General features: G+C 43.7%; 1 protein-coding gene across 1 annotated transcript; it reads left to right on the forward strand.

Moving 5' to 3' along the window:
- The first annotated feature begins 2,117 nt into the window (after positions 1-2,117).
- On the forward strand, positions 2,118-4,061 carry LOC118788163 (pro-adrenomedullin-like). The gene is made up of 4 exons (XM_036544055.1): positions 2,118-2,229; positions 2,869-2,984; positions 3,122-3,247; positions 3,497-4,061. Exons 2-4 carry the CDS (start codon positions 2,881-2,883, stop codon positions 3,792-3,794), a joined length of 528 nt encoding a protein of 175 aa, XP_036399948.1. The 5' UTR covers positions 2,118-2,229; positions 2,869-2,880; the 3' UTR covers positions 3,795-4,061.
- Positions 4,062-11,738: the final 7,677 nt, after the last annotated feature.

Consider the following 11,738-nt stretch of genomic DNA (forward strand, 5'->3'; position numbering starts at 1 on the left):
ACTGGAATAGACAAAGATGTGCTTTCCAAGAAAGTGTATTGATGTCTTATAGCAATGCAATGCTTCTCTGCCTTTATACATTGCAAAATCTGAGTAATGAGAGTGCCAATTCAGTTCCTGTCACTCTTACCTGTTATGCAGCCAAAAAACAATTACTATATAAGGAGCAAGTCACAAACAACCCCATGAGGGTATTTTTATTACGAAATCTAAACAAAGGCACCATATAAGGGCAAAATTGCTTGAGCGCAATGGAATCATGTTTTGCTGGGGGCTGTTATCATTACAAAATAGTCATCAAATGATTACTGGCTCACGTGATGGATTTTTCACGTTTTGGTTCCTGAGTTACAGCTGACACCTGATGAACAGTGTCTGCAACTGCAATAAACCATAATCGTGTGGTTGGCTTAAAAATGTCAAAATTATTTACAAAGAAAACGTCTAATTATACAGAGGACATTTTACTGCTGAAGTGAAGGTTATTCGTTCCTTTGTGATCGAGCTCTTGTCCTTGCACGGGTTGGTAGACCTTTTAAACAATATACACACAGTGTGGTTATGTAAGTATATAAGGAGTAATGGGCTGCTGGCTTTCACCTTGCCTGTTAATTGTATGAGTCTATTTCAACACTCTAGAGCATCTAGACTTACCCTGCCGGCAAAGGGTGAGTCATATTCAGTTAATGATTAAAATGCTCTGAAAAACAAGCTCTCTTCCCTTAATAATCTTGATGGTATTGTAACGTAACATTAATTCTCGTAATGAAGATCTACTCAGTGATCTTTTCTGGTCTTTTATGGTATACGTGCACTGATTTGGTTTATGTGTTTCTATTTCCATTTTACTTCATGTCCATTATTGATACTGTTTTCCCATTGGGGAGGTTTCTTCCTCCAAGAACTTACAAGCAGCAGATGCCTGTTTTCAGCTCACTTCCCAAGTCATTTGCAGTCTGAAAGCTTCTAGTCTGCATTTGGGGACTATGAAGTCAACTCATTTCAGATAAACTCTCTGGGAAAATAGCTCTCAAGAAACATTGATTTAAAAGACTCAAAGGCTTTCCGATCAAGTCCATTTCCTCTGAATGAATTCCAGCACACCAGTGAATGTGCATAAAAAGTGAGAAAAGAATGGGAAATTCTGTAAACAAATCTATACCATAAGCACCCCAAGACACACATGAATACTGAGGAAAGAAAAAAAAATAATTTATCAGGTTCATGTAGTTTTACATAAAAAAACTATTGTGTTGAGTTAAAAACAAGTAATATTTATGGAAACTTTAAAAATCTGAGCCACTTGAACTATTTGGCATTCACAACTGGCTATGTCCAGTAGTCCTGAGTTCTGGAATGTTCTTCTCCTAAATTGTATTGACAAGCCAGCTGTTTCTCAATCAGTTACCATTAAACTTCTACCCTGACATTGCCTATAGCAGTCCTTGCATCAACATTCCTTGAATTATAAAGAAAAAATGTCTAGGTTGCTGGAATGTAAGGGGTGGACAGAGTCATTATCCCCTCAACACACAGCATCAGCCCAGATATTCACCCTTCAATCATTTTTCATTATATCTACAGAAAATTTCCACTCGCCAATGTTATCTGAGGGTTTCCATTGAATATTTTACATTGTTAAGCAAAGAGCAATGGCTGTTGTCTCACTCATGAATAATGGGCATGAATCACTATCAGCTCATGACAAAAAAAAAACAGGGCAGTGTAAGCACTTTGTGAAATTGACTCTAATAAGAAACAGTTTGTAAAACTAAAACTCAGCCCATAAATATAAACAATAAATGACAGCAGCAACATCTGAATTTTATGACACAGCTCAAACAAACCTCAATGCACTATAACACATCAATACATGTAGTCACTTTCAGTTGACTGAAATTCAATCACAGCCTTTGGGTTTTATTTCCTCGTATAACCAAAGTCCCCCTCTGAAACTATGATTGCATTTGCTTGCTAATAGGCAGAGCACGTCTCATTGTTCTGGACTGGCTGGTGGAGGCATTCAGGATGAGAGGGGGCCGTCAGTTGTGGAGCCCCGCCCACCATCGGTATAAAAGCTCCCACCTCTGGCTTGGAGACTCAGACCATTAGCAGGGTGTCACAGCTGCCTCACAGCCCTGAACAGCAAAGCTTAGAGCTTCTGAGACACTTTCTCCTCACGGACTCTTCCTCAGCAATTTCCCTAAGTGGATTATAGAAAACCTTCAGGTAAGTGCCTTTACACTTGAACCCGATCCTACTTGTTTTCTCTCTTGTTCCCGCTCGCCTGTTTGATCCATCTTTCGGATGAGAGTGTGCAAGTGCAGAGCACCAGCACCGGCTATCTGTCTTGTTATATAAGTGGTGCAGTTATTTATCTAAGTGTGTGTGCAGTATGTAGGGCTGTAGATGGAAGGGGGGGGGATATCCCAGCACGTGTGTAACCTGTCAGAGAAAAATACCAAGCAAGTCTTGACTTTCTCAGCCATAGCGATGCATTAAATCTGGATAGACTGGACTGAGTTCTGAAAGAGAGGGGTATTACATTTGCGGAGCGAAGTGCTCTTGGCTTCTGAGCAAGTTAGATTTATAGATTGTGCCCTTTTACTCCGAGCGCTGAACAGAGGCTGAGCAGGGGCCAGAGGGATGGCCAAGAGCTCACTTAACCAAACAAATCATAGCCTCAGCCTGACATTTCAAATAATCAAATGATAAGTGCAAATAAGCTTTTTGGACTCTCAGGTTCAGGTGGGATTTTTTTGAGGGCGGTGGGGGGCTTGCATGAGACAACAGGCAGGGAACTGATAAGTCATCCTCTTCTAAAAAAAGGATCCATGACTAACAAGTGCTATTCTTCTGTCTCCACAGGTTCCAGCAATAATGAAACTGCTCGTTCAGACTTTCTTCTGCTGGTGTCTTTTAGCCTCCGTTGCGCCCAGCGTGGATGGGGCAAAGCTGGCTCTGAGTTCAGAAATGAAAAAGAGGTGAGATATGTCAATCAATGAGTTTGCTTTATAGCATGTCATGTAAAACATAACGTTGTGTCACCTTACTGGAGTATGTGCAGTCTGTTTTTTTACTTTGGTTTGTTGCTGATGAAATCACTTTCCCAATCACATAGGCTGAGCATCTGGCTGCAAAGCAGAACGAAAAGGGACTCAAACAGCGTGTCCGCAGTGGGCGATGCAGAGGCGATGCAGTTTGTCAGACCAGAAGATGTCAAAGACACGTTAAAGCCTCATTCCAGGTAAGAGGACAGAGCATTTCATTAAAATTGTACAGTTTTTGATTAGCATGTCATAATTATACATTAGGGTGTACATGTTAAGACTGATCGTGCCTGCGTTATTAAGACTAAATGAGAGTAATGAGACATGGCAAATGAGCCAGACAAATGCAAAGTAATTTGGCGATATTGTAGCACCAGGGGAATTGTCCAGGAAGGCTGCAGTGGGACTGTGGGACTGACGTGCTCTTCTCTCTCGCTCTCTTCCAGCACGGACATCGGCATCCGGGCAAAGAGGTCCTCTACCAGCCGGGCCAGGAGGTCGGGCTGCTCCTTGCCCACCTGCTCCGTGCACGAGCTGGCGCACCGGCTGCACGTGCTCAACAACAAGTACAAGGTGGACAACGCCCCCCTGGAAAAGATCAGCCCGCTGGGGTACGGCAGGAGGCGCCGCTCCCTCCCCGAACGCCGGGTCTCCCTGAGGCTGGAGGGGGGTCGGCTGCGGCCCGTGTGGCGCGAGGCGGACAGCCGGGTGCACAAGCTGGAGGCTCTCCTCCGACGGACATGAGCGAGGAGGGAGGAGAAGGAGGGGAGAGAGAGGGAGGGAGGGAGGCGGGGGAACGTCCCGCCGCCGTCCCGTCCCGTCCTCCCCCCCCTCCCGCCCTCGCCCCCGGCCGAGCTCCTCTGGCCGATTCCAAAATTCTACAGATGCCTCAGAGTCCTGCCAAGAGCGCTCCAGCACATTCTTTCCAGGCGCGAGAACGGGAGACCCGCCACGTCTCCGAGGGACCAGGCTCACTGGAAGCGTCGCCGACGCAGAGCACAACAACAACTGGGGAGGGCGGGCGGGCGGGGGGGGTGCAGGGTAGCGCGGGAGGGGGGGTTGAGGCTCTGTTTGAAGATAAGGCAATGGACTGAGTAAGAACCTGCACGGCGCTGACTCTGACCTCCCCCCCCCAGCGGAGCAGGCAGTGGGGCGAGAGAGTGTTGCACAGAGGACCCCACGCCGCCTCTCTCCACCTCGCCCGGAATTACAGGACACAACAGCAGAGTCTCTTGTCCCAGAACGCAGCACATGAGACGGTCCGAGAGGGGTGCGGGGGGGGGGGGGGGGGGGGGGGGGCGTGGGGGGTGGACAGATCACTATCGCATGCCTCTCACCGGGAGAAAAATGAAGAGGCAGATATCAAAAAAAAAACAGCGCTCGTTTGCTTGGACTCTCCCTACGCATCAACTGCACGGACTTAACCCCATCAAATCCGGCAGAGACAGAAACCTGATCACTGATGCCAACAACACCAGGCGGGGAGTCGGACTCCAAATACAGAACTATAAAGATGTTAGAGCAAGCGTTTGGACACTGTATGGGGAATTAGGGAAAACAACATTGGTAGTCCTTCAAGGACTGTATTATACTTGAACTTAATTTTTTATAGAGAAATGTGCAATCCATATATAAATATATATATTTTTATTGCCAGTCTGTATATAAGTTAAAATATGCTGCAATATCACTATTTAAATGTTTTATATATCCATTACTTGTAACTGTACTTATGAAGATAGAATTATTTTTATACAGGAAAAATGCATATGGGCATTTGTAGCTTTTCTTGTGTTTGTTTCCACTTCCATTTGTTTGTGCTATGGATGTTAAGTGTTTCAATCTGTGGTAATAGAACAATTGTTTTTTTATAGTATATGTTATAATATATTTGTATATGAGTTCGATTTTACATGTCAAACTGAGTGATATGGTCATCCAATAAACATTTGCATACATAAAGCCAGACGTGGTCCAGACCTTCTCTCCCGCACCAAGCGGCATGCCTCCGTCTGTCCATCTCTGTCTGCCGCGCACGAGACACGCGCCACCTGGTTTGCGTTAAGTCATTACGAGGGTCTCGTTAATTCTGCCCCCGGGGGCGGCCAGGGTGCCAACCCGCATTCCTGTTTTCAGCGCGCTGCATACTTGCCGCCTTGCCCAATACCTAAACCGGCCGCAGCCGGCCTCGGCAGGACCTGAGGAGCGTCGGGTCCCCCGGAGCAGGGACCGTCTCGATCGACGCTAAACTCCGAGGGGTGTCTACAAAGCATTCCTCAAGCGGGGGGGGTTTGGGGGGGGGGGGGCACAGAATGCAAAACGATGCAGGGAGGGGGCTGGTTTCATAAGCTGTGGTTTCGAGAGAAGGCTAGCGACTCCTGGGGCACAAGCCCCCTCAGGATGTGGGCCACGTGCGACAGGAAGTTGAGACCGTTGAGCTGTTTCTTTGCACAATACCGCTCTCTTGATTTCACACGTATGGAGCTAATACCCCCCCCCCCTCGATCCCCTTTGCTGGTCTAACCCAACATCCAAAACCCACAGATCATGTAAGAATTCATGATGGCATGCGTGACATCACAATGTGATGCCTAAACCAGAGATGCTGTGATGCCAGCGTGTAAATAACTGTCAGGCTGGTGTGATTGTGCTCCTGGTGTAGATGTCCTTATCTGTGCATGGAGCAGCATCAAAACTTTTGTGAACTAATAAATGTGCAAAGCTTTGTATGTCTACATGAGCCACAATGAGCCGGAGGCACGACACTTCAAACCCAGGGCCAAGATCTTCGTGCGTGCTGGGTGCTTATAGACGCCACTGTTTTGACATAAATCTTCATGCTTAAACCTGTGTGAGCAAAGGGTTTCTCAATCAGCCAGGGCAGCAATGGCAATAATAACACGTTTATGGGCGCATGCCTAGAAAGTCAATGATTGTAAAACATTGGGACTATTTGTTGAACACTGCTGTTAACTTGGGACAGTCATTAAGGTGTAGGTCCTTGCCCAGTTGTTTTTCTCATAAAGGGCAAAAGCATGTGGGTGATCAAAATTTTATGTGATTTCAATAAAGTTTTCTCTTTCACAGGGAGTATATATTTTTTTACAAACTTCTTTCCTGGCTTGCCCTTTGTGTTTGGTTAGCTCGCTGACCAAAACTTGAAATTACTCGCTGCTTTATATATAGGTCTGCAATTACATGCAGTGACGTATACACTTTGGTATTTTTACCCATTCACCAGATACATTTGTGGCTCAACATGGAACTAATTCACTTCCTCCCTTTTTCCGAACCCGATCACCGTGAACTCTGCCAGGCCAGAGGAAAGGTTAAGGATTTTCTAGGGTCACCTTAAAGGTTAAGGTTAGGCGCCAACAGGATTGTAGCGCAGCTTAATGCGATTTGATTAAATAAATGAAGGAGAAGCATGCAGAGACGGAGCGTGTCAATGACGTGTCATGTCAAGGACTGCAGCGCCATCTAGCCAAACTTACCTATTGACAATACAATTACCAGGTTTTATGAGAATTCTTTGCAATATTCTCACACATTTTACGAGCTAGAGCTGTGAGTTATTTGAATGTGTAAAAATCTCAATTGCATTTACTTATACAGGACCTGGGTTGATCGTTCAATAGTCAAACAGAACTCTTGTAAAGCGCGCTAGGAAAACAGAGCATCCATGACAGACATTCACTGTCAAATTATTTTCAGCACCCACTGGGAAAAGGGGAAGTATGCCAATCTTCAATAGTAATTGTCTGGAAAGAATGCTGTCGTTATCAGTTAGAAACTGAAGCTGGTCTAAAACAAATGCTAAAAGTGAACACTGAAAGTGACTGAATGGCTCACAGCAGGTGAGCTTTGCACAGGTTCCCTTAGATTATGGAACATCTTATTTTGAGGCTCTGCCTCTTTCTCATGGAAGTTGTTGGAATGCACACGTGCTGCAGTACAGTGGAATTCTTCATGCCCGTATCCCAGGATGCATTTCTTCATGTCACTGTGCCTTTCCCTTGTTCTGTTCCCTCAGTGTGTGAGAGTAGGAGCCTCGAGGGCTGCCACCACATCAGAGCAGATACGGGAAAACATACGCAGTGTGCTCCTTTGCTCGGTATTGGAGATAAAGTGACTTTACACCCAGCTGGAGTCACTCATGTGTGGCTGTGCGTGCCTCCTGCTGGGCCCTGTGCATCCTGGGACTTCTGTCCCCTGCCCGGGCCACATCCTCAGTTAGCATTGCCTCTTTGATCCATGCATACTCTGGGATCTGAACATATCAACTGACGCGGCAACGCAAACCTTTGCTACCCTGCGCATGCACACAAGTGTGTTGTCCACGTCAATTGGCATTGTCGCAGTGCCCTGACATTTCCATTTAAAGTAAAAGGGACACAGCAAGCCGGCTGGGCTACTAGGAATCACGCACCCAGATCTCCCTTCTGACGTCCACGACTCTGACAGCAGGACCAGAGATAAAGGGAAAACTCGAAGACCGCTTTGATTTAAGACCTTGAGCATGCATCACTGGCACACAGCGGAGCACAGTTTATATTTGTGTATTTAGAGAGCTTGCCAAAAAGTATTACATTATGAAATACGCTCATTTCTCATGGAAACATTTATGTCCAAGGGTTCAGATCATCCCACTATAGATCACAACCTCACAGAGAAATTAAATGTCTCATATTTCATGGTGTGCTATAACAAGTGTAATTAATAAAGATATATTGTTTCTTTTTCCCGAATGAGAGGTCTGCAAGGGAGAGTGATTCAGCATGTGGAAGAAAAAAATAATTTCCACAGATAGTAAGTGCACATAACAAGCATTAGTCAAGGCTATTCAAGGATACTCAGGTCAGTGCAGGAACCCTTACAATAAATACTGATCTCACAATATTAGGTTGTAAATGTTATGCTTTGTCTTTTTTTGCTGGGGAGGAGGAGCAACAAATTTACCTCACCAACAGAGAAAATAAACTGGAATCACATACTTGCCAGAGGCAAGTCTGTACATATGAAGCTGAGAATAGTGACTGCTGTATTGCAGTAGAACAGATAAAAGCAGAAATTTACAAGACCAGACTTGTGTGTATGAAGTTAGGGGGAATACAGTCACTATGTACAGTCCATAAAGTGCACGTTCCTGGTGGCATCATCAAGGCCGTTTCGTAGGGTTATAGTGCCACCTGCCGGAAGGAATAAGAACCTCTTAAACGTGAGAGCGTCAAACTGATTCCAGAAAAAATATTATGCTCTCTAAGAAAGAAGTACATTTTCCCCGTCTCCAATTAAATCCGATTTATTTCATTATTATAAATATCTGTTCATTAAAATTGTCATAGACACTAAATATTTGCAGTGGTGCAAAGTTCTGGCAAAGTGAAAGGAAAGTACATCAGTCAGTTGTGTGACAGCATCCAGTCATCCAACGAACACAATGTAAAAGCCCCGGACAGAATATTATAAGGCTTAATAAGGATTTGTGGTTAATTCCAAGACGTGATCATCATGCGCTTTTGTCATAAAATAATCACATTAGAGGGGCATTCTTTCCATAGAAACGTCATCCAGGCCAATTTGAACCCAGTAATTTGATTAGGCGTGCAGACCAATGTATAATCTGAATGAATGTAAGCATGTGTTTAACAATGATCAAAAGTCTGAAGTCAGTCAAAGCTGTATAAGAATGTAGACATGATAAGGAATTGCACATACACTTTATTTGGGCATGGTATTGGATTCCTTATGTTAATAGTGGGCTGAAATCATTTCATTTTTTCTGGCCTGGATATTTTTTTCCGTCCAGTTAACAATGTGTCTGCACTGACCCAGGCTTTCAACCTTTGCGGACCGACCTGCTCACGGCTCACAATGTTCCTTTATTGAACTAGACAACAGTAAAGCACCACAGCGTGACACATCTGAGTCTTCTTGTGCCAGCACAAGAGGCCCCTCGGACAATAACAACCCGAACTTTGGGGATTTGCGCTGCCCTCTGGTACATCATAAGGCTGAAGCAAGCACCACCAACATGGTTTTAAAGAAGAAAAAAGAAATAAATTACAATGAACGGCACGTGCATGTGGTGCTTCTGCTAAGTCTCCAGTGTGCGAGCATGTGATTGAGCATGATTGCATTGTGGGTCACGGGGGAATTTGTGCTATTTCTGATGATGACCTCAGAGAGGCTCTGTTGTCATTGAGCAAAATCCATAAACATGTTTTTATGGTCTCCAAATGTTATATTGTTTTTCCTAGTTCATTAATAATTCTTCGTCAAGGGCATAGCTGCTGCTTCCCGGATTGCCCACCACATGGCCACAAAACATCCTGTGTTCCATGTCACATTTAGTTAATACCTTTCACCTGTGTTAATTAGTGATTGTTTACACCCCTGCTCTCTTATTTAAGCCCTGCCCTTTGTTCATTTAATTGCTCTGTCTTGAGTCGCCATGCTTTGTGTGTGAGAACGCTTGTACTAAGCCAGTTTTGTTTGTCCCGAATCTCCAGTAAAGACAACTTTATTTTCCTTCAAACAAATGTCTTGTGTCCTGAGTCATCTCTGCATTTTGGATTCTCCCTGCTCCTTGTCACGAACCTATTGGCTTTGTGAGCGCTGAGCACTCCATTCACAGAGCAGTCTTTTCACAGAAAGGCCACTTGAATGTGTTTGTGCCAGCAGAGTGCATGACTTTCATCTGTGCTCAGTCATTTAGATTAGATAAAATGTCTTCTTTGTAAATTTCAGATGCATAACCCACCTTCTCCCACTCACCAGTACTTATTACACCACCACTTACACCAGCTTAATTGGATCCTCACAGGTTGTTATTCTCTTCAATGAACAAGCTACACGTAAAATCTAAACGCTGGCTGGTGAATAAGAGCTGCATTTTGCTGGAGCCATTTGGTTGAAAATTATAAGCCTCCCTTCAGCCAAGTACCAGTAAGGACTGGGGGTCATTTTGGTTGAATACAGCACATTTCAGAGGAAATATTATCTGCAGTTGTTGTTGTTGAAGTTTGCCGTTCGAAAGTATATCGTACTAGTTGCCCTTTAGGCTGCAATTGTAAAAATCTGATAGTACTGCGTCCTCAAACAGACCTTGCTCTCAGCTGAGAACTGTCTCATTGTGGAACTGTACACATCCTGTCCCCGTACTGTCGCTGTACCTACTGTATGCACTTTTGTAAGTCGCTTTGGATAAAAGCGTCTGCTAAATAAATAAATGTAAATGTAAATGTAGTACTACGGAGTCAAGGGTTCTTCTCTGGAGGAGGCAACATACTGTACACATGATTGCTGGAAAACAATGCATTCTACTTCAATTAGCCTTTTCAGCTAATTGAAATAACCTTCAAAATGTTGTTGAGCGGTCCAGGGTATGTCGTACAAAGACCTGGCGCACATCCTTCATTTTCAAGACAGCCCATTCTTACAAAAAAGACTTATAGTCCTGAGGTCCACGTGCCTTTAGCATTTAGCATTTTACCTTTTGATGATATGAACAGGACAGGTCCCAGAAACCACAGCTAACGTGCTCAGAGTAGGCCTCAGTGTTCCAGCTGGTGAACGGAACATTTGTAATCTGAGTGCTGCTCTCTGAAAATAGGGGTGGGCCACAGAAGTCAGAAGGGTCAGCCAAGCAATAATTGTTTTGGCTTCTTCGCATTCCCTGCATTGACAGACACTGATAGCACTTCCTTCAATCCAGCAAATATATGACAGTCTTCCTGTTCCTCACAGAGGCCACATACTCATTTGCAAAGTTCTCTGTTGAAGCCCGGTATTGTTTAGCACCAGGTCATCAGCCTCTTCCCCTTTTTTAGCCAGATTGCTAAATTTAGAAAGCATCAAGTGTATCAAGAGATAAGACACTATTTATGGAACTTTTCTTTTAGTCTTTCTCTATCACCATTTTTATGCACTTCACTCTATTTCCATGTCTTTCTTTCTCTCATAATTGTTTTGCTCATTCTTTCTACTGTGCTTTCTGTTTCTTTCTTTATCTGTTGTTTTCTTCCCTTATCAACCTGAGCTGACTGTCTTTTTTCCCCAAGATTTGGGACTGATGGTTCAATGACTCCCCCTAGTGGTCAGCAGTGGTACAAAAACATAAACTTAAATCTATCTGATACCTTGTCATATTATTCGAACCCAAGCTACCAGCTCCTTTGATGTGCTGCTTTAGATGTTGTACTTGTGGATGAACCTTGAAAGAGAGCAAGATATTTACAGAGTAAAAACTCTGTTACTATATACTGAATCCATAATGGACAAGTCATGTACAAGAGTACTTACAGCAATGTTTCATTACATGCTGTACTTTTTAGTCCACACTGCTTTGGCATATAAGGAAATATAACACTCAACCAAAACGCTTTGTGCAACACGTTGTGATTTACCAGTATATTGGTCATCTACATTTCCATCATTTACATCATTTTGGTCATCTTTCTTTTATATATTTTCTTTGTTAAACTAGGAATGATTTTCAGTGGTTTACCATTTTTTGTAAGAACCAGTACTGAAGGAATTTTGAACAGGATGGTGGGAGCCCATTTAAAATTATTCGTGTAACAGGCGTAATAAATTGTGAATATAACTGATGTAATTGCACCTTGGTTATATCAAGACTTTATTCTCACAATTCAGATATAAAGTAAAACTAGATAATGTTGATAC

The sequence above is a fragment of the Megalops cyprinoides genome, chromosome 13 (genome assembly GCF_013368585.1).
Source record: "Megalops cyprinoides isolate fMegCyp1 chromosome 13, fMegCyp1.pri, whole genome shotgun sequence".
NCBI classification, from domain to species: domain Eukaryota; kingdom Metazoa; phylum Chordata; class Actinopteri; order Elopiformes; family Megalopidae; genus Megalops; species Megalops cyprinoides.